The sequence below is a fragment of the Panthera pardus genome, unplaced genomic scaffold, assembly GCF_024362965.1.
Source record: "Panthera pardus isolate Hobbes unplaced genomic scaffold, ASM2436296v1 HiC_scaffold_24, whole genome shotgun sequence".
Lineage (NCBI taxonomy): Eukaryota > Metazoa > Chordata > Mammalia > Carnivora > Felidae > Panthera > Panthera pardus.
The window spans coordinates 129,921,194-129,939,760 of NW_026526810.1; the positions used below are offsets into that span (position 1 = coordinate 129,921,194).

At 54.8% G+C, this 18,567-nt stretch overlaps 1 protein-coding gene across 6 annotated transcripts in view; it reads right to left on the reverse strand.

Annotated features, from left to right (window-relative positions):
- The window catches only part of SYNE3 (spectrin repeat containing nuclear envelope family member 3), a 101,064-nt gene that overhangs the window by 12,351 nt on the left and 70,146 nt on the right, over positions 1-18,567 (reverse strand). For 5 of the 6 annotated variants that reach the window (XM_053889762.1, XM_053889760.1, XM_053889764.1 and 2 more), the window contains exons 12-17: positions 15,585-15,746; positions 15,255-15,427; positions 14,700-14,829; positions 13,307-13,465; positions 9,952-10,101; positions 8,907-8,945 (exon numbers count right to left, since the gene is read on the reverse strand). In XM_053889762.1, the coding sequence (XP_053745737.1) occupies positions 8,907-8,945; positions 9,952-10,101; positions 13,307-13,465; positions 14,700-14,829; positions 15,255-15,427; positions 15,585-15,746 (813 nt within the window). The remainder of the gene's footprint in view (positions 1-8,906; positions 8,946-9,951; positions 10,102-13,306; positions 13,466-14,699; positions 14,830-15,254; positions 15,428-15,584; positions 15,747-18,567) is intronic. The other variant, XM_053889763.1, reaches the window with a different exon arrangement.

Below are 18,567 nucleotides of genomic sequence, written 5' to 3' on the forward strand. Positions count from 1 at the left end.
GTTTTAATATGACCCTCAAATGCTTAGAACACACACACACACACACAGAGGCATGAACTACCTTTCAAGAAGCCCACGAAGAAGTTGACAATCTCAGCTCTTCCCAGATCTGGGAGCTGCTCTGTGCCTCAGTTTGCCCACAGAAAGGACTACGTGTGTTCCACCCAGTTAAAACTATCCGAAGAGAGAAGGGGCTTCCTCGGGAAGCGATAAACTCCTAATCCCTAAGGGTATGGAGGCAGAGGGTAGACAGCACATGTAGTGGGGCAGAAACAGGACACGTAATATTGGGTAACTAAATGCTTGGGGGTCCTTCGGGATCTCACACGAATCTGAGGCTCTAGAGTTTTGAGGAGTTCAGGCGAGATGAGTTTATCACAGTAAATGGGGCCTGATTTTCTAGCATCTTCTACCATTGATGGAAACAAAGGTGATGTGAGGAAAAGAAAAGGTTTAGAGTCCTGGTTCTACCTTGGTTCTATGGCGTCCTAGCTGTGTGACCTAGGATAGGGCATTCAGCCTCTCTGAGCCTCGGTTCCTTCATCTGTCGGGGAAAAGAGGGAATGAAACCTGCCTACCGAGGTCATAAGGATAAATGAGGCAATGCACGCTACGCTCAATAAATGCCCACTCCCTTCCTCCTCTAGCCGATGGATACAGGGGCAGACAGGCATGTCATTGAGCCCCACAAGCTCCCCCCTCCACCAGATGCCAGGGATCAGACACCAGCAATCTCCACAGGCCCTTTGGAAAGAAAAGCACTGCCCTCCTTCAATGCCAGCTCTTGGCCCCTCCAAGGCCCTCACATCCTCCCGCCACCGGACCTTTGCACAGGCCATCCCTCTGTCTGAAATACTAATTTCTCTCCTTTCTCCAGTGCACCTGGTTAACTCCTGCCAATTAACTCTAATTTCAGCTTGTGAGTGGCTTCCTCGGGGGGACCTTCCCTGCCATAGACCAAAACAGCCCTGTTAACACATTTTCACAGGCCCAGTGCCTTCCTCCGGATTACTGATTAAAGTCTATGTTCCCCTTGACTCCTCAGAGGCGTGGTCCACATTAACTTTGCCCACTGCTGTATTCCCAGCGGTGTCCGACAGGTACGTGCTGAGCGAAGGAAAGGGTCCTTCCCTGCCTGTGCCTCTGACCGTCTGCTCCCCGCCTTGGCGCCCATGGTGTAACCACACAGATGCTCGCTGACCGCTCTCTGTGGCTGTTCTCGCTGTCTGGCTGTTCCACCAAACGCCCTGACCACAACGCCCAGGCCCAGATGTCGGTTCTCCTCCCTGCCCACGGCCTCCCTGCGCTCTGGCACAGCTCCGGGACGTGGGCTCCCTGCATCCATTTCACCAAGGATCTTTCACGAGCATCGTCCGGTGCCCGGGCTCCGCCCACCATCCTGCATGGTGTTCTCAAAAGAAACAACTCAGCAACAACACCGACAACGACAGTCACCCTGGGCCCGAGTTGTCGGTCAGCCTGGGCCTGTCGGATCTGGTCCCACCCTGACCTGGGGCCCCGTGTGTAGAAGTCACGCTGTGTCACCTCTGGGGCTTTCAGGGGCTTTCCTGGGAGCTGGCTGGGGCTCGTGTGCTGGGCCAGCACCCAGAGTGATGGGCAGGGGCCAGCTTTTCTCTGGCAATTCAAGATGGGCCAGTCCCCAGGCCGCCAGGAAGCCCTCACTAGCCATTTGTGTAGTCCCTGAAGGTCCCTCTTAGGACCCTCTTGGACTGCAGTGCCCCGTGCTGGCTGGCTTCCTCCCTGGGTTCCCCTCAGGAGGGGGCTGTGTGTGGGGCCCACTGCATTTCCCTGGCTGCACCAGTGAGTCTTAGGGAGACCAGGGTTTCCCGGGCCAGGGACTGCTCACAATGCCTGTGATAATTTCTTCACTAATGGCTCAGTCCTGGAGCCCAAGATTTACTCCCGTGAGAATTCAGAGGCTCTGGATAGTTGCCCCATGGGGACAAGATGTCAGTGGCTGGGGTGGGGCTGGGTTCGTTGTATCTCCTCCCTGGGGTGGCTCTGCACGTGATAGTCAGGCCATAGAACTGTATTTTTCCAGCACCTTGAGTTGGTTTTGGAGAGGGATGGGAGATGAGGCCTTCTGAGCTGGCCTTTTGGAGGTGGTTTAGGTAATTGGTGGGAAGTTCCTCTGGATGGAATGACTGGAGATTTTGTTATTACTCAAGCAAGGACAGAGCCTCATTTGGGAACAGATGTATGGCCATCTGGCTCATTTCTCTTCCCTTTCCCTCCCTTCCTACCCTCACGATTTCTCATCTAAGATCCATCATGACCAGGCTCTGAGCTTAGGAGCAGAACCAAGGTCGGTGGGGGTCTAGGATGACCCGGAGGCGTCCGGCTTGGGAAAGTGGGTGGTCATGATGCTGTCCACTGATACGGGGACTGGGGTTTGTTTGGGTGCAGGGAATACAGTGAGGTCAGCTTTGGCCATGCTGCGTCCGAGGGTCTAGAGGACTCCTGTGTAGACGTCCAGCATGTGGTTGGGACTTTGGGGCTGAAGGCAGAAGGGAGACCTGGCCTGGAGAGATGGAGCTGAGGGGCCCAGAGTCAGGGAACAAAGCCACGGTAGCAGAAGGAACCATCCAGATGAGTCATGGGGAGAAAGAGGCTGCAGAAAACCCCATGATACATACAACCACTGAAGAAAGAGGCACTGTACTTCAGTGTTTCTAAGCAGCGCCCCGCAGATTACTTCTTAATTAAAAAAAAAAATGACGGCGCTGTCCAGGGGAGAAGCCCAGGAGCCACCCCCTTAATCACGTGCTCAGAGTTAGCATCAGGGATGCTGGGGCCCTACCCACACCGGGGGTCTCCCGGGAAGATGCGCTAAGAGCCCAACATCGCCCGTGACGTTCCTGCCAGAAATGCACAACCTGACTCCAATCACAAGCACGTATCAGGGAAACGTACTTTGAGGGACATTCCATCACATCTCTGACCTGTGCCCAAGGTCAAGAAAAACTGAGGGATACCTCTAGCCTAGAGGAAAGAAAAGGCATGCAGCAACTGAATGCAACGGGTTGATCCTGGATTGGATCCCTCGCTGGGAAGAGAAGCCTATAAGAAAGACCCGAAGTGGAATACTAAGACGATGGCGTATTACCCCGTGACCAAAGGAATGGAGTTCCCGAGCAACAAAGAAACCCGTGCAGGAATCTCAGATGCATGGTACTGCGTGAAAGAAGCCAATCTGAGAAGGCTACGGACTGATTCCAACCGTATGACATTCTGGAAAAGACGAAACCATAACGACAGCAAAAAGATCGGCGGTTGCCAGGGGATGGGTGGGTGGAGCACGGAGGAGTTTTGCGGGCAGTGAAGCTGTTCTGTGTGACACACCACGGTGGACACGTGCTATTACACATTTGTCCGAATCCATAGAATGCATGATGCAAAAAGTGAAGCCCAGAAAACCCTAAACTATGGGCTTTAGTTAACCGTGATGAGCCAGTGGAGATTCGTCGACCGTAACCGATCTATCAGACTGATGCAAGATGTGAGTAGTAAGGGAAACGGAAGAGGGGTGGAGGAGAGGGGCTACCTGGGAACCCTCTGTAGGATCTGCTGAGTTCTTCTGGTAAACCTAAAACTGTTCCAAAACCAAAACGCCCATTAATTTTTTAGAAGGCCATTGAGGCACCTTTGCAAATCTCGACTAGGGACTCTGTGTTAAGTAATCGGGTGTCATCAACACTGAGTTTTATCCACACTGATTCTGATCACGGAAAAAAATAAAACAAGGAGAGAGGCCCCCACGATGGAATGTGAGGACGGCCAGAGCGGCTGTGGGCGGGGAGTGCGGTCACCCATCCAGGCTGCCCAGAGGCCAGCCGCGTGGAGGGCAGAAACGCAGCCACTGGGCTTACTGAACGGGCAGCTACCGTTACCTCACGGGGGTGAGCTTCAGAGGAGTGGGGGGCGGGGAATCAGAAGGCAGGCGGGCTGGGTGACGGGAGGATAAAGACAGAGTAAATACAGGTGACAGTTGTCTGGATTTCTGAAGTCAAAGACAAGTTTCAAACAGCTGATGTCTGAAGAGTTAACGCTGATTCTTTCACACATCAGCGATGGCCAGTGGCTTCTAGGCTTGGCGGATGGACAGACACACAGGGCCCTGGGACAACACAGCACGTGGGTCGAGGCCCGTCCCGGGCTCTCTCCTGTGGGAGCTCAAAGACTGCACTGCCCCAGCAAGGCCCAGCCCTTTGACGAAGGAAGGGCCAAATTTAGCCCCCAGAGTTGCACAGTGAATCACAAGGGGAACACTGTCAAGTCGCATCTCCTCTGTTCCAGTCCCAACTGGGCCCGTCGTCACATACGGAGAAGGGGCCAAGAGGCCGTGCTTCTCCCACTAAAAAGGAGAAGGTGGTCGTGAGGGGCAAAGACCGGGCACATGAGTGTTCGAGAGCAGCGCCTGGCACCCAGGAGAGATTTTTTAAAAAATCATAGTCATCGTGAGAGAGAGTTCCCATCTAACCCGGAAAACTCGGTAAGGCTTCCTTAGATGGGGTATCTGAGTATTTCGCGTGATCGAAGGTGCTCACTGTGAGACGGGTCATGATTTCACACGCCGCTAAGAAAGGAAACTACCATGACGGAGCGTCCGACTGGAGCCCCCCACAAAGCTGGGAAGCCGGGGGGCCGCGCCTTCAACATCAGGGAGATCGAGAGCAAGTCCCACCTCACGGAAAGGGGAAGCGAGGAAATACGACGCGTTAGCTTGGCACTGGGTGGAGGGAGGGGGGTAAGACCCTTCCCCGAGAACGTGAGCCCCTAGAGCTCCCAGGGGCTGGGTGTCGGAATCCACGCGGTCGCTGTGGGCCGAAGGAAAACACAACAAAATACCGCCCTGCCAGCAAAGATTTTCGATTTCGAGAAATCTCAGGTGGATAGTGTCCTGGGTGGTGGAGGGAAGCAAACCCAAATCCTCACGGGAAGAACTCGATCGTAATAAGTCACCCGGATTCCAGAAATGTGAAAATGTGAAAAGTCACGACGAGCCTTAGAACCTACGAAATGCGATCCGGTAAATAAAACGCTCGCCATCTGGGTCCCCATCCCGAGAGGCCACACAGCGTGCATGGGAGGGCAGTGTTTGCTCTCCACTCCTGCAAAACGGCACGCTGGCTGTGGCCCGGTTTACCCAGGCCAAAGAGACACATTTGCAAATCTGTGCTTGGACGCAAAGCTTGTCCCAAGTAGACTTGAGAGTGGCTTGGACGCCACTGCCCTGGGCGGATGCGGGAATACGGTCCCCTCACGGCCCACGTGCAACTTAAAAAGCAATTACAGGGGCGCCGGGGTGGCTCAGTTGGTTGGGCATCTGACGGCGGCTCAGGTCATGATCTCGCCGTTCCCAAGTTCGAGCCCCACATCGGGCTCTACGCCAACAGCTCAGAGCCCGGAGCCTGCTTCGGATTCTGTGTCTCCCTCTCTCTCTCTGCCCTTCCCCGCACTCGCACTCTGTTTCTCTCTCTCAAAAATAAATAAACGCTTACAAAAATTAAAAAAGAAAAAAAAAAAGCAGTTACATTTCATGTGCTGAATGCTGCAGGCAAACGTATCCGGGGGCACTGAGCTGGCGAGGGCGTAGGCAGGCTGCAAATTTAATAAATCTTAATTACCGTGTTTATACAAACAAACAGGCTGAAGCCATTGACGTAGTTGGAGCTTCCAGTGACTTTGTGCAGAGAGAAAAAAAAAAAAAGTGCAGAGAACCAACTGCTCATAAATAATTAGCTTTGGGGTAGTTTTTTTTTTCTTTTGGACTAAAAATAACATATGAAATGTTTTTTAAGGTGGCCAGATTACAGCCTCTGGAGACAGCACTGTCACCCTGTCAGCGTGTGTGTGTATATGCGTCTGTGTGCACACACACAGGCCGCAGAAACAACACAAGAAGCACACCCAAGGGAGGGGTCTCCCCCCCACTCCAGGGGTGTCATTGTTCCCTTTGTCCTCCGAGGGATAGAAGCAGGGGCGGCGTCTGCAAAGTCTTCAGGGTCCTCATTTACCTGGCAATCGAGAACCTACTATGCGCAGAGTTACAAGGACTCTGTCGACCACCAGCTTGGCGGACCCTCGTTGTGTTCCTTGGAGAGCATGGCTAAGTGGCTCGTCGACAGTCACGCACGCTAATGGCGGATCCGAGATTCAAATCCGGTGCGTCAAGCTGTGGTTCTCGAAGTGGGGTCCCAGGCCAGCAGCGTCAGCGTCACTTAGGAACTTGCTAGGAATGCAGATTCTTGGGCCGTCTCCGCCCTAGTGGACCAAAAACTCAGGGTGGGACCCAGAAATCGGTGCCTAAGCTGTCGTATAGATGAGCCCGAGATGGCCTCCGCACACGGCCTTGCAGGTTGCTTCTTTCCTCGTGGGCGGGCTTCACGAAAGCCAGGTGGCCAGCCGCAAACTCAAATTGTTACACATCCGATTATTTTATGTTACTATTATTTTTTTTTTTAACTTTTTACAGTTTACCTATTTTGAGAAAGAGAAGCATGAACGGGGTAGGGGCAGAGAGAGAGGGGAGAGAGAGACAGAGAGAGAGAGAGAATCCCAAGCAGGGCTCCAACTCACGAACTGCAAGATCATGACCTGAGCCAAAATCAAGAGTTGGACGCTTAAACGGGGCGCCTGGGTGGCGCAGTCGGTTAAGCGTCCGACTTCGGCTCAGGTCACCATCTCGCGGTCCGTGAGTTCGAGCCCCACGTCGGGCTCTGGGCTGATGGCTCGGAGCCTGGAGCCTGTTTCCGATTCTGTGTCTCCCTCTCTCTCTGCCCCTCCCCCGTTCATGCTCTGTCTCTCTCTGTCCCAAAAATAAATAAAAAACGTTGAAAAAAAAAATTTTTAAAAATAAAAAAAAATAAAAATAAAAAAATAAAAAAAGAGTTGGACGCTTAACCGACGGAGCCACCCAGGCACCCCTACGCACCCGATTATTTTACACAGAGCCCGGATAAGCGTGTTTTTTAGCCATTTAGAGCTTGCCCGTTTCGCATACCCCACAAAGCCGTGCCCGGTATCTGCCGGCCGCAGATAAGACACAACCTGTAGCTATGAGGACCCCAGTCCACCTTTGCCCTTCAGAGCCCCGGACTCAGAGACGTGCCGTTCCTCCCAGCCAGGACGGGTTTGCAGTCTACCAGGGCAGGACTTGGCTCTTGTGATCACTGATGGATCCCAAGTGCCCACATCAGTCCTTGGCCCGGTCAGCTCTCAGTAAATACTTGTGGAACGAATGACGGACAGCAAATGAGCTGTGGCTGAGCCCCGAATGACAGGGCATTCCACACTAAGCCAATCGCGGACTGCCAGGAAACAGCCTGCTCGGGAGGCCTGGCCTCCCCCAGCCAAGTGTCCCCCGGCTCAGAAACATTTAGTGAGCACTCCCTGTGTGCAAGGGATCAGGGGACCCAGACATGACTCCTCCGGGTTCCCCCTGGGACCTCCAGATGGGGGCTCCCCAGTGCAGGGCTTAAAAGTATGGAAGCCCCCGGAAGCCACCGGGCTGGACTGTGTGAGCCACCCTGTCCTTCCTGATGCTCTTGCACATTTCTCAAGGGGGCCTTCTGTCATTCTAAATGAGGGGGGATTCAGGGCTACAGTCTCCCTGAGGGACCTCTACAAATGACAGTTCACCTGATCTTCAGAATTCATTCACGACGAGAGTCGGCACTGATAATTCCATTTTACAGATGGGGAAAGTCAAGCCCCAGGAGGCAAAGCCACTTGCCCAAAGCCACCAAGCTAGTTGACGCTGGGCCCCAAGCACAGCGTTGGTCTCGTGACCGCCCGGCCCAGTCCACAGGACACCCGCTCTCCTACGGACGTGAGACACAAAAACCCGCTGGAGACCAAGAAGAAATCCCAGCGTGCAAAGCGCCTGGAAACCGATCCCATGGCATTAGGGACCTCGAGGAACCCGGGGCTCTTTGGAGCAGAGACTGCTGAAGCCTCACTCTGTTCTGGGCCAGGGCTTGAAACGAGAGCTCCCTTGCAAAAGGAGACATCCATTCACATCGGGTTTTCCCTGAAGCAGGGACACCCGCCAGGCCCCAGGGATGCTTTCTCCAAGGCACGGTGTGGCAAGTCCAGATGATGGCCTTGGGGCCACAGCCCAGAGACCACCCGGAAGCCACATGCCTGTGCTGAAGGACTCATTCCGACCTTGCATTGCTCAGTTTCCCCACGCCTCCGTGAAGGCGGTGATGCCTCTTGGGTGTTGATGGTACCGTTAAATGAGATGCCCTCACCATGATTCAGCAGGATTTTCTGGCACACGGTGGATGGACGACACAGAGCGTCTCAAGTAATAACGATTAGTACTCACGACTAGTGCTGCTCCCACGGTTACCACTTCGGCCTGCAAACGCCACAGGAGTGGCTCTGAGCGCTTCTCAGCGGGCGGAAGTGGAAACACCTTCCTCGTAGAGCACGCGAGGCACAACCCCCCTTTCCCCCGTTACTCCCCCACTGGCCCCCGTGTGCCCAACCACCCCTCAGGCGGCCACACGATCCAGCTGGCCTGGAGTGATCCAGGTCTCCTGGGACAGTCCTGGCTGACACCCGTTGTCACAACGTAATTGTTAATAGCGTCCTTGTTCACTCCCCACCACATCCTGGCGTGCGATGAAAAATTCCAGGGCCCCTCCTCTGTCATGCGTTTGTCACAGCTGAATACGTTCCGCACACACTCCTGAGGCCTCCCGAGGACCCCGGGGCCCGGCACAGCACAACACAGCCCGCAGCTCATTCCCCATAAACGTTCCTCAGACCTTGCGGAACCTTCCAGAAAGCCTGGGAGTCTGGCTGCAGCGCCACAGGCCTACCCACCTCCAGACGCCCTGCCCTCTAGCGTGTGGAGCCGATGGTGGACACCGTACCTTTTGGAATCCAGTCGGCTCCCCTGGAGAACTCTGTGTCTGTTATTTTCGGGAAGGAGAGGAAAAGGGGGGTGGGGGGGGAAGAAGTTAAGTGAGTGATACTCAAATCCCAGCAGAGCCTGTAATGGAATATTCATTTTGTCAGGGGAGTGTTTCTTTAAAACTTCTGGTCATCTGGACAGGCTGAACCAGCAGGTGATTCGATTTAATGAGCTTTTTAACGCACTTCAGGCCCAGGTGGGATTCCGTCTGGGAAGCCTGGGCCGGCGGCCACCTGGCTGGGACTGCGGTGACACCTAGTGGCCACGGCGGCCGTGGCGGGGACGGCAAAGCTAGAGCGCTGAAGCTTGGCGTCTGGGGCCTGAGGGCCCCCTCAGAGGCCGTCTCGACTGCCCCCCTCCTCGGGCTAACCCGGGTGCCTCAGTTTCCCCATCGCTTCTCGGGGAATGACAACAGTGCCCCCTCTGTAGGGTTGCTATGGGGACGCGGCATTTAATAAAGGCTGTTATTTATTACTAGTTAGCTTTATCATCGTGTTGTGTGAGGACGCACGGGGACGCAAAGGGGGAAGGTGATGGTCCACAATCGCAGAGCAAATGGGTGGAGGAGTAGGGCTGGATCCCAGGGCCCCGGGCCCCAGTCCAGCGTGCCCCTCCATGGTGCCTCCCACGGCAGGGCGTGTTTGAATGCTGGCTTACTAGCGCCGTGGCCGTGGGAGTTCCGGCTCTCAGTCTCCGCTCTCCCTTTGGAGGCTGGTGTAAGGACTTGAATGGGGTCATAAAGACTTCAGCTGAGCCGCTCCTCGAACGTGAACCGTGATGGTCACTGCTGTCATTACCGGAGCGCCAGCCTCACGGGGCGGCAGGGTGGCCAGGTGACATGTTGGAAATGAAGCACTTACGACCCGCGAGCCTCCATCACTCACTCCCGAGTTTAGCGTGTGGGGCAGAGAGGATGTGGCCCAGCTACGTCTCCCCAGACGAGCTCGGGCTCAGCCATAGCCCTCCCCCCCGGGGCCTGGGACCTGCACGCCCTCGGCACCTACCAGCAGGTGGCTGGAGTCCTTGAGCTTGGACTTGTACAGCATCCACCGGTAACGCAGGTCCTCGAGCTCGTCCGAGGACCCCCTCGCTGGCCCGACACGAAGGAGGTTCTCGAAGAGACGCTGACCTTCTGGCACCCGAGCCTGCAGCTCCTGTGGGGATAGGCAGTGTCACGTGCACCTTCCAAATGGCCCAGACGGCCCCACCTGCCTGGTAAGGAGGAGCCAATCGAATTTGTCTCGAGGGGCAGCTGAAGGAACCCTTAAAGTGAGAAGCCCATTGTGCAAATTCAAGCCAAGGCCAGGCAGTCGCTCTGTGGAATGCTACAGAAGGAACTCCTGCCTGAGAGGGGCAGGTACGCTGCTGACCTCCGTGGTCACTTCCGTCTCTGACATTCTAGAACCAAGTCCTCGGAGGGTTTGACAGAAGAGTCACCAACAGGATAAGAGCCACCACGGTTGAACGTGCTTTTCTGTTGGCATTCTTAAGCCTGGCAGAGTGCTACTGGGAGCGGGCAGATTTTTCTATCAAAATATAGTACTGTGTCACCCCAGGGTGGCACTTGTTATCCTCAGGACTCCTGAGAGGTAGTGATGTGGGGGTAGGAGCAGGGCTGCAAATCTGAGCGTGTGGGTTTAAATTCTGGCCAAGGATCCTGCCTCCACCCCATCCTGCTAGCGGTGTGATATGGGCGGGTTGCGCAGCTTCTCAGAACCGACTAGAACGTGAACTCTTTAAGAGCAAGGAGGCCTAAACGGGGGCAGCCGCAAGTAATCTCTGATACGGCTGGAGTTGGATGGTGGTGGCGAGAAATGAGCGTCACAGCCAAATGAGAGACAAGAGGGACGCAAGGACTTCCTCATCGTAGGTAATTGGACCAAACTTCTCACCGAGGGCAAAGTATTAGAAACACTTAAGCGTCATCAAAGAGTTAACAAGAGAGCAAGACCCATCAGGCTAAACCCTGGGAAAGGGTGAAACCCAAAGAAGTAAGGCCGGTGTTCAGACCGGCTTTTGTCTGCGGGACATTTGTCGATCTGGAAGAAACAGTTGTGAAACAGATCACACTTTGGGAAACCTCATGGGGCTATGGAGACAAAGGTCAAGGTCTGGGCTCTGCGGGGATAGAGACTTTGATAATCTGCTTCCCCTTTGGCTGAGATTCCTAAAGGTGAATCAGAAGTAAACTCAACTTGGGGCACCTGGGTGGCTCAGTCGGTTGAGCGTCCGACTTCAGCTCAGGTCATGATCTCACGGTTTGTGAGTTCGAGCCCCGCGTCGGGCTCTGTGCTGGCAGCTCAGAGCCTGGAGTCTGCTTCAGATTCTGTGTCCCCCTCTCTCTCTGTCCCTCCCCCACTTGTGCTCTGTCTCTCTCTCCCTCTCTCTCTCTCTCTCTCTCTCTGCCTCTCAAAAATAAAGAAACATAATAAAAAAAAAAGAAAAAAGAAAAGAAGTAAATTCACACCTTGAGTGGACTAAAGTCCAGCCCAGGTCACCAGTGGTCCAGGGAGCCTCAAACTTTGAACTTGGACTCACTGGTTTCAGAACAATAAAGTCCTCCTTGCCTGGCAGTCACAAACAAAATTCTCTCTGGAGAAGAGGTGATCCTGAATCTCAAATTACCCCTACATCTATTTTGTCAAATGCAATGCCCAGCACACAATCAAAGCAGCCTCATATATACAAGACACTGATAACAAGAACAAGCAGAAACAACATGTAAAAGAAATGTTCCTAAAATGACTTGAGAATTATTAGATGCACTATATAAAACCGCTACCGTGCTTGAAGAATTAAAAACCAGACTCAGCAGGGATCTGGAAGCTACAAAAAGTGACAGAGTAGCATTTCAAAAGAACCAGGTAGAAATTCTAGAACTGGCAAATACAATATCAAAAGCGACAGGCTTAACAGACGTGTGTAATAGTGAATGAGACACAGTGAAAGAGAGAATTAGTAAACCGGAAGGTAGTGTAGAAAAACTCTCCAGAATGCAACAGGAAGAGAGGGGATGAACAAAACACAAGAGAAGGTAGGAGACAAAGAGCCCACAGAGAGAAGGAATAACATGTGTCTAAGCAGCATCACAGCAGGAGAGGAGAAAGGGGATAAGGCAAAGGCAATATGTTAGTTAGTATCAGAGAATTCTCTAGAATTTTCCAGAAAGACTCTAGACTACAGATTCCAGTATCCAGATGAATCCCAAGTAAGAAAAATAAAAAGACATCCAAACCCTAACATATCCTAATAAAACTGCAGAGAAATAAGGAAAAAGAGAGGTAAGCTGGGGCCCGGATGAGAAAGGCTTTGTGTGATACGTTTGGGAGGCTGGACTCTATACCGAGAGGTTTACATCAGGGGAAGGATAAAGTCACATTCATGATGCTAAAGGTCACTCTAGCCGCAGAATGAGCCAGGACCTGGATGGGGGCCCATCAGGAAGAAAGAAGGCCAGCTGGGAGGCTGTTGCCATAATCAAGGTCAAAAGTATCTAGATTAACATAGTGGTAGTAAGAGGGGACAGAAACAAAAAATTCCCAGGACGTGGAATCCAAGAGGGCTTGGTGACTATTTAGATATGGGTGTGAAGGAGAAAGATCTGTGGTAGAAGGACTGCAGAAATGGCCATGACGCCCCATCTTGCCTCCCCACCATATTCATGACCTTTGCAATATGACTTTGAGTCCTTCCTACCAAGAGGTGGAGTCTGTTTTCCCTCCCCGTGAACATGGGTTGGCCCTGTGACCTTTTTTGTCCAACGGAATCCAGGGCAAGTAATACGCCAGTTCCTACTCAAGGCCTCAGAAGCCTCGAGCGCTCCCACTTGTCCTCTGAGACGACGCCTCTGCCACAAGAAGCCTGGGCTGTCCCACAAGAGGATGAGGGCTGTGCGGTCCGTCTCATGCTCATCTCCCACAGCCTGCCATCCCCCCAAAGTAGAGCCACCCAGCTGACCTATAACTGATAGCAAATAAGGGAGCCCAGCCAAGACCAGAAGCTCTGCCCAGATGAGCTCGGCCTAAATTGCCAACCTTCAGAACCATGAGTCAGATAACCGTTTGCTGTTTGGAAGCTCAAACCGATGGAAGGGTTTGTTACACAGCCACGGCTCGCTGATGGATAGGAGTCGTGGTGAGGAGCGATATTGTCCAAGCTGGGGAACACAGAAGGAGGCTGAAGGAATGAATGGTTCTCCGAAAGTCCTTCGAAAATACGTGAACCAAAAAAGTTCAGAGACTATTATTTACACACGGATGAAAATGGCTCACAAGCCACGTGTGTGCTTCCTTTTGAAGAACCCCCTGGTGGCGAACACATCCGTGGGTGCAAAAGGAGGGCCGTTTTGTGGCAACAAACCTGTAGCTTTGTTTCCCTGGCCCTCAGATCCCTGGCTGCGGCCATTCTCATCGCGATGATGCTAACCAGCTTGGCGTTTTCCACCTCCAGCCACTGCTCAAAGTCCCTCAGGAGCTGGGAGTAACCTTCCCGGCTGCCTTCTTCTCGGAGCAGATTTGCCTGCAGGAATACACAGCATGACCGACGCATCAGAGGGGGCGTCAGCCTACTGGCCACGCATTCTGTGGCTTCCCTCTGGGGCAGAAGGTAGGGCTGAGGATGCCCAAAGGTGACGAGAGGGGCCTGGAGCCTGGAGAGGGAGGAATGTCTCTGTAGCCAACGCGGCCACGTTAGAAATTTAATTCTAATTCAGGTCCAGGGTCCTGCGCTGCCTCGGCCAGTGCTCAGCGCCCTCCTGGACCACCCCCCCCCACCCCGAGCCGCGACAACGGATCACCGTGGTCACCTGCTGGTCTCCTAGCGGCAGCCACCACCGTTCCTCACCAGGAAGGCTATCACAGTGGTTCCCCTTCCTCCATACCTGTCCCCCTCCGGGCTCTGTGGCCAGAGCGACCTGTCTAAAATGCAAGTCCATTCAGCGAGGCCCTTGCCAGTGCCTACTGCGCTTTCTGTAAACCCTGACTTAATTGCCTGCGGTTCCCACTTCCTCACTCCTCAAAATGTGCCCCGAAGCCCAGCGGCATGGGCGTCACCCGGGAGCTTCCAGAAATGCGGAATCCTGGGCCCCGCCCCAGACCTGCTGAGCGGAAGGTGCCTTCTCCCACGATCGATCAGGGTGCACGTTACCGCGTGCAAAGCTCTGCGCTGGGTCGGAAGTTCCCGCGGGTTGGAAGCGATTCTGTTTCGCTCCCGGCTGCACCCCGGCTCCAAGTGCGGGCCCCAGGGCACAGTAACGCTCAGTGATTTGGGAAGGGGCGACACAAGGATACATGGGAGAATGGGAGTGGAGGTGTCGTTTTCGAAGGACAAGGGAGGATGGGTCTTTTCAACGCGGTTCCTTTTTTTAAAAGCCTTCGGGAGAAGGGGTGAGCGATGCAAGATGGTTGGGTTAGTTCTTTTGAACAAAATGCGGCTTATGGCACACAAAAAAGGTAGCCCTCTCGCGCGATTTCAGTTTGCAGTGTGGGGCCAGCAGGAAGCCGTCAGCCCTGCGAGGGGCGAGGTTTCCGAGGGGTGGGGACCTGTCTGCCCAAGCGACACTTCTGACCTTCCCCCTGGCCTGGGTCTGGGGCCTCTGAGTCCCTCTGTCCAGCGGCACACCCAGGAGAGGACACGGCCGAGTCCTGAGTTGAGCACGCGGCCGCAGGCAGGGAGGGGGCTTGGGGGAAGGCCACCCACCGTCCCTCCCTCCGGGTCTGCCGTCTCCCTGGAAGGCCCCCCTGGGCAGACTCACCCGGCGGTGCCGCCCGGAAAGAGGCTCCGCGGGATCGATGAGAAACCCAGTCTTTGGGATGTTGTTGGTGAAAATCGTTTTCTTCCCCGAGTCCACTTCCGTCCTGTGCAGCTGCTGGTTTCTGATGAGGCTGAGAAGACACCCAGCCCAGTCAGCGTGGCGCTGTGATGGGGACTCACCGGGTCACAGAAGCAACAGACTGGGGGCACCACGGGGTAGGAGCCGGCTTCTGGGCCTCGCAAGTCAGCGACCATCCTTCGGGTTCGTCGGAACGTTCCCAAGGCTCCAGTTCCCTACTCGAGACCCGCGTCACCCTGCCGTTAAAGTGCACACGCCCATCGGCGCAGGGGAGGCCCAAGCCTGGAGGGGCTGCAGGCTGACCCCCCCCAAGCCGGGACACCTCCCTGGTCCCACTGCTCCCGCTAGAATCGCCCCTGGGCCAGACTGGAGATACACGGGGGCACCTGACGCCATGCTTCTACGGGCCCGCTGAGCTCTCGCCCTGGCGAAGCGGGGGTGTCGCCTGAGACCAGGCTCGGAGCGGGGGACCCTCACCTCAGCAGGCTTTCCTCCAGCAGCTTCAGAGCCTGCCACGACCCCACCAGTTCCTCCAGCTCCTCCTGGACCAGAGCAGCCCCTTCCGGAGAAGACTTCTTCATCACCAGCCGGCCATAGGCTTCGACCAGGGGCAGCTGGGCCTCCTTCTCCGGGAATTCAGCCAGCAGCCTCTGAGGGACACACGCACACACGCACACACGCACACACACTCAGTGAGCTCTGGGGACAGGGGTCTCTGTTCCCCAGTGTGGGCTCTTTGGCCTCCCAAGCCTGCTTTTGGGGACGTAAGTGAAGGCACGGGCATCCCCGTGGGGAAAGCCATCCCACCTCGACTTCGACCTCCCGGGACTGGGCGTCCCATGGGCCCGCCTCCTCCTGATGTGACTCCAGCTTCTGGGTGACCACGGCGATCCACTGTCGCAGCTCCAGCAGCTCGTGGCTGAAGGTGCAGTGTTCCCTCACACTCTGCTGACACCTGTCCATGAGGTCCTGCAGCACAGCCCAGGGGGCCCAGGGCGCTCTGAGTGCAGGCAAAGGTGGGACCCCGGGCCACCCCATCCTGCAGGGCCCCCAGACCTTCCCTGGGGCAAGACGGCCCCCAGGGCTTCCCAGCCAGCGGGAACATGAGACGCTGGTCCTCCCTTGTACACAGGACAGGGATTTACTCTGGCAGGACCAACTCTGGTTTAAAGTGTCTCTAAGCCTCCTATTCAAAAAAATTTTTTTAACGTTTATTTATTTTTGAGGCAGAGAGAGACAGAGCATGAACGGGGGAGGGTCAGAGAGAGAGGGAGACACAGAATCCGAAGCAGGCCCCAGGCTCCCAGCCGTCAGCACAGAGCTCGACGCGGGGCTTGAACTCACGAACCACAAGATCGTGACCTGAGCTGAAGCTGGACGCTTCACCGACTGAGCCACCCAGGTGCCCCTAAAGTGCCTCTAAGCCTTCCTAACTTTTATGTGGATGTTACCACGTCTGGACGAGGGTGTGGACGATCAGAGCTCCTGTCCACCACTGGTGTGGGTGTAAATCATATACCACATGGGGAAACCAGAGGTCAGTATCTACTAAGACTGCCCACAGGCATCCCTACAACCCAACCCTGTCGCCCCTGGGCAGATACCTAACAGATACAAACGTATCGTCACCAAAAGGCCCGCACGCGGTGTCGCTTGTAACAGGAAGAGACAGGAAAGCACCCAAGTGCCCGTCAGCAGAAGTATGGATGAATATGTTGAGGTATATTCACACGCTGGGATATTTTACAGCAGGAACGAGCGGTCTATGCAACAGTCATTATAATACAGCATTGCGGGTGAATTTACAGCCGGCGTGTGGATAGCTAGGAGCCGGATACACACAGAAAACCATTCTGTGCGATTCAATTAAAATAACGTATAAAGTCAGGCAAACCCAACCCAGGGTGTTCCAAGTCAAACATCAGGGTTGCCTTCAGGCACCAGGAGTGGCGGGCAGTGGCTGTGGGGGGGCCCCAAGGGGCTTGGGGGAGCCAGTATCCTTCTGTGTCATGATCTGGGTGCTGAGAACGTGGATGTGTCCAGTTTTTAAAAATGCATCGAACCGCACAGGTAGATGTTCTCTTTTCTACATACGATGATGCTTCGACAGAGAGTTTTTGAAAATGGTCCTGCTTTTTTTCCCCTCTCCTCTGGGTCAGCCCTTCCCAACTCTCAGGCTGGGGCCTTGTTCTTCTCCGTCCTCAGGAAAGGAAGGGGCCTGTGCTCCTGGTCACCCGACCTGGGGCCCTCTGAGCCCCTCTCTCCCCACCCACTGCAGGCCAGTCAGACCCCAGGGTCTTGCTGTCACCCCTGGCTTGGGCCACCACAGGCCCTGCCCTCCTTCATTCCAGACACCGGCTGACGCCCGCCCCTGGACACCAGGCCCCCTAGAACTGGGGAGACAGAGAGGGTGCGTCCCGAGTCTCTGCCACAAACCAGTGATGAGAGCCTGAACAGTTACCTAAAAGTCCACTTCTCCGCACTGTCGCTACCATAGCCCCTGTCCCCATGCACCAATGTCAAACCCAATGCTTTCAATGGCCTCCGATTGCTTAGTGGGGTCTGTCTCCCCCGGGGGGGAGACGGAAAATGGCCTGGGCTGTGGGGAAAGGACTTATTAGAACTTACTAGGTTTAAAAACCCCTGAGTGGGGCACCTGGGTGGCTCAGGAAATCTTGTGGGCGGTGGGGCAGTTCTGCGTTGTGGGAGCCGGATGAGGGCACCTGTCCCTCTCCCTGTATCTGCAGGGGTCACCCCTGCTCTATCATGGTCACAGCGACCAAAACCCCCTATGAGCTTCCAGGAGACGTGGCTCCATCGAGGGAGGCCCGTTGGTCTAAGCGATGCGTGAGGTCTAGATGAACTGATTTAACTCCACCTAATAAATTAGCAGCTAGTGGTCTCAAGGTGGAGGTGGGGGAGTAGAGAACTAGGAAATCACCATCCCTGCCCTTTGGGGGCCCACAGAGCCCAGAGAAACAGCAAACACCAACTTCAATGCCTCTATCCAATGATGAGCCAGATTGATCGTGATAATAGTTAATAAGGAGCATTACCTGAATATGATTAGCGGTTGCAGAACGCTAACATTCCAGTTCAATCGCGCTCTTTAATTGTTGCCTAAACACTTCTTCAAGGAAGCATTGTCCCCCTTTTATTACTGTGTCGCTCAAGGCTTTTAATTTCTTTTTTCTTTTTTAAAGTGTATTCCTTTTGAGAGAGGGGGAGAGAGAGAGCCCGAGCAGGGGAGGGGCAGAGAGAGGGAGACGGAGAATGCCGAGCAGACTCCGTGCTATCAATGTGTAGCCCAGTTCGGGGCTCGAACTCACGAACCGTGAGATCATGACCTGAGCGGAAACCAAGGGTCGGACGCTCAACCAACGGAGCCACCCAGGTGCCCCCAGCCTAGGTTTTCTTGAGGTGTGGCTGCCCGAGAGGCGGCTCCACAATCCCCAGGGCACTTGTTACAAATGCAGAGCCCGGGACCCCATCTGAATCACTTAAATTTGTCCTCAGGCCAGTTTTGAAGAAGCCTGTGCCAGCCCCCCACCCCCACCCCCGCCCCATTCCATTCCCAGGGCTCAAAGGGCTCGGGTGGCCACTAGAGGGCGCCGCAGAGGAGGCTCCCAGCCGCAGTGGTGCAACTTTCAACCCGCTCTTAACATGGCTTACACCCCCCCACGCCCACTGCACCCGGGGCTGTTAGCCTGTTCTGTTCCTTGGCCTCCGGGCACACCTGGAATTGTATATGAGCTTGTTGTTTTGCGGACTCACTGTCCATCTCCCCACT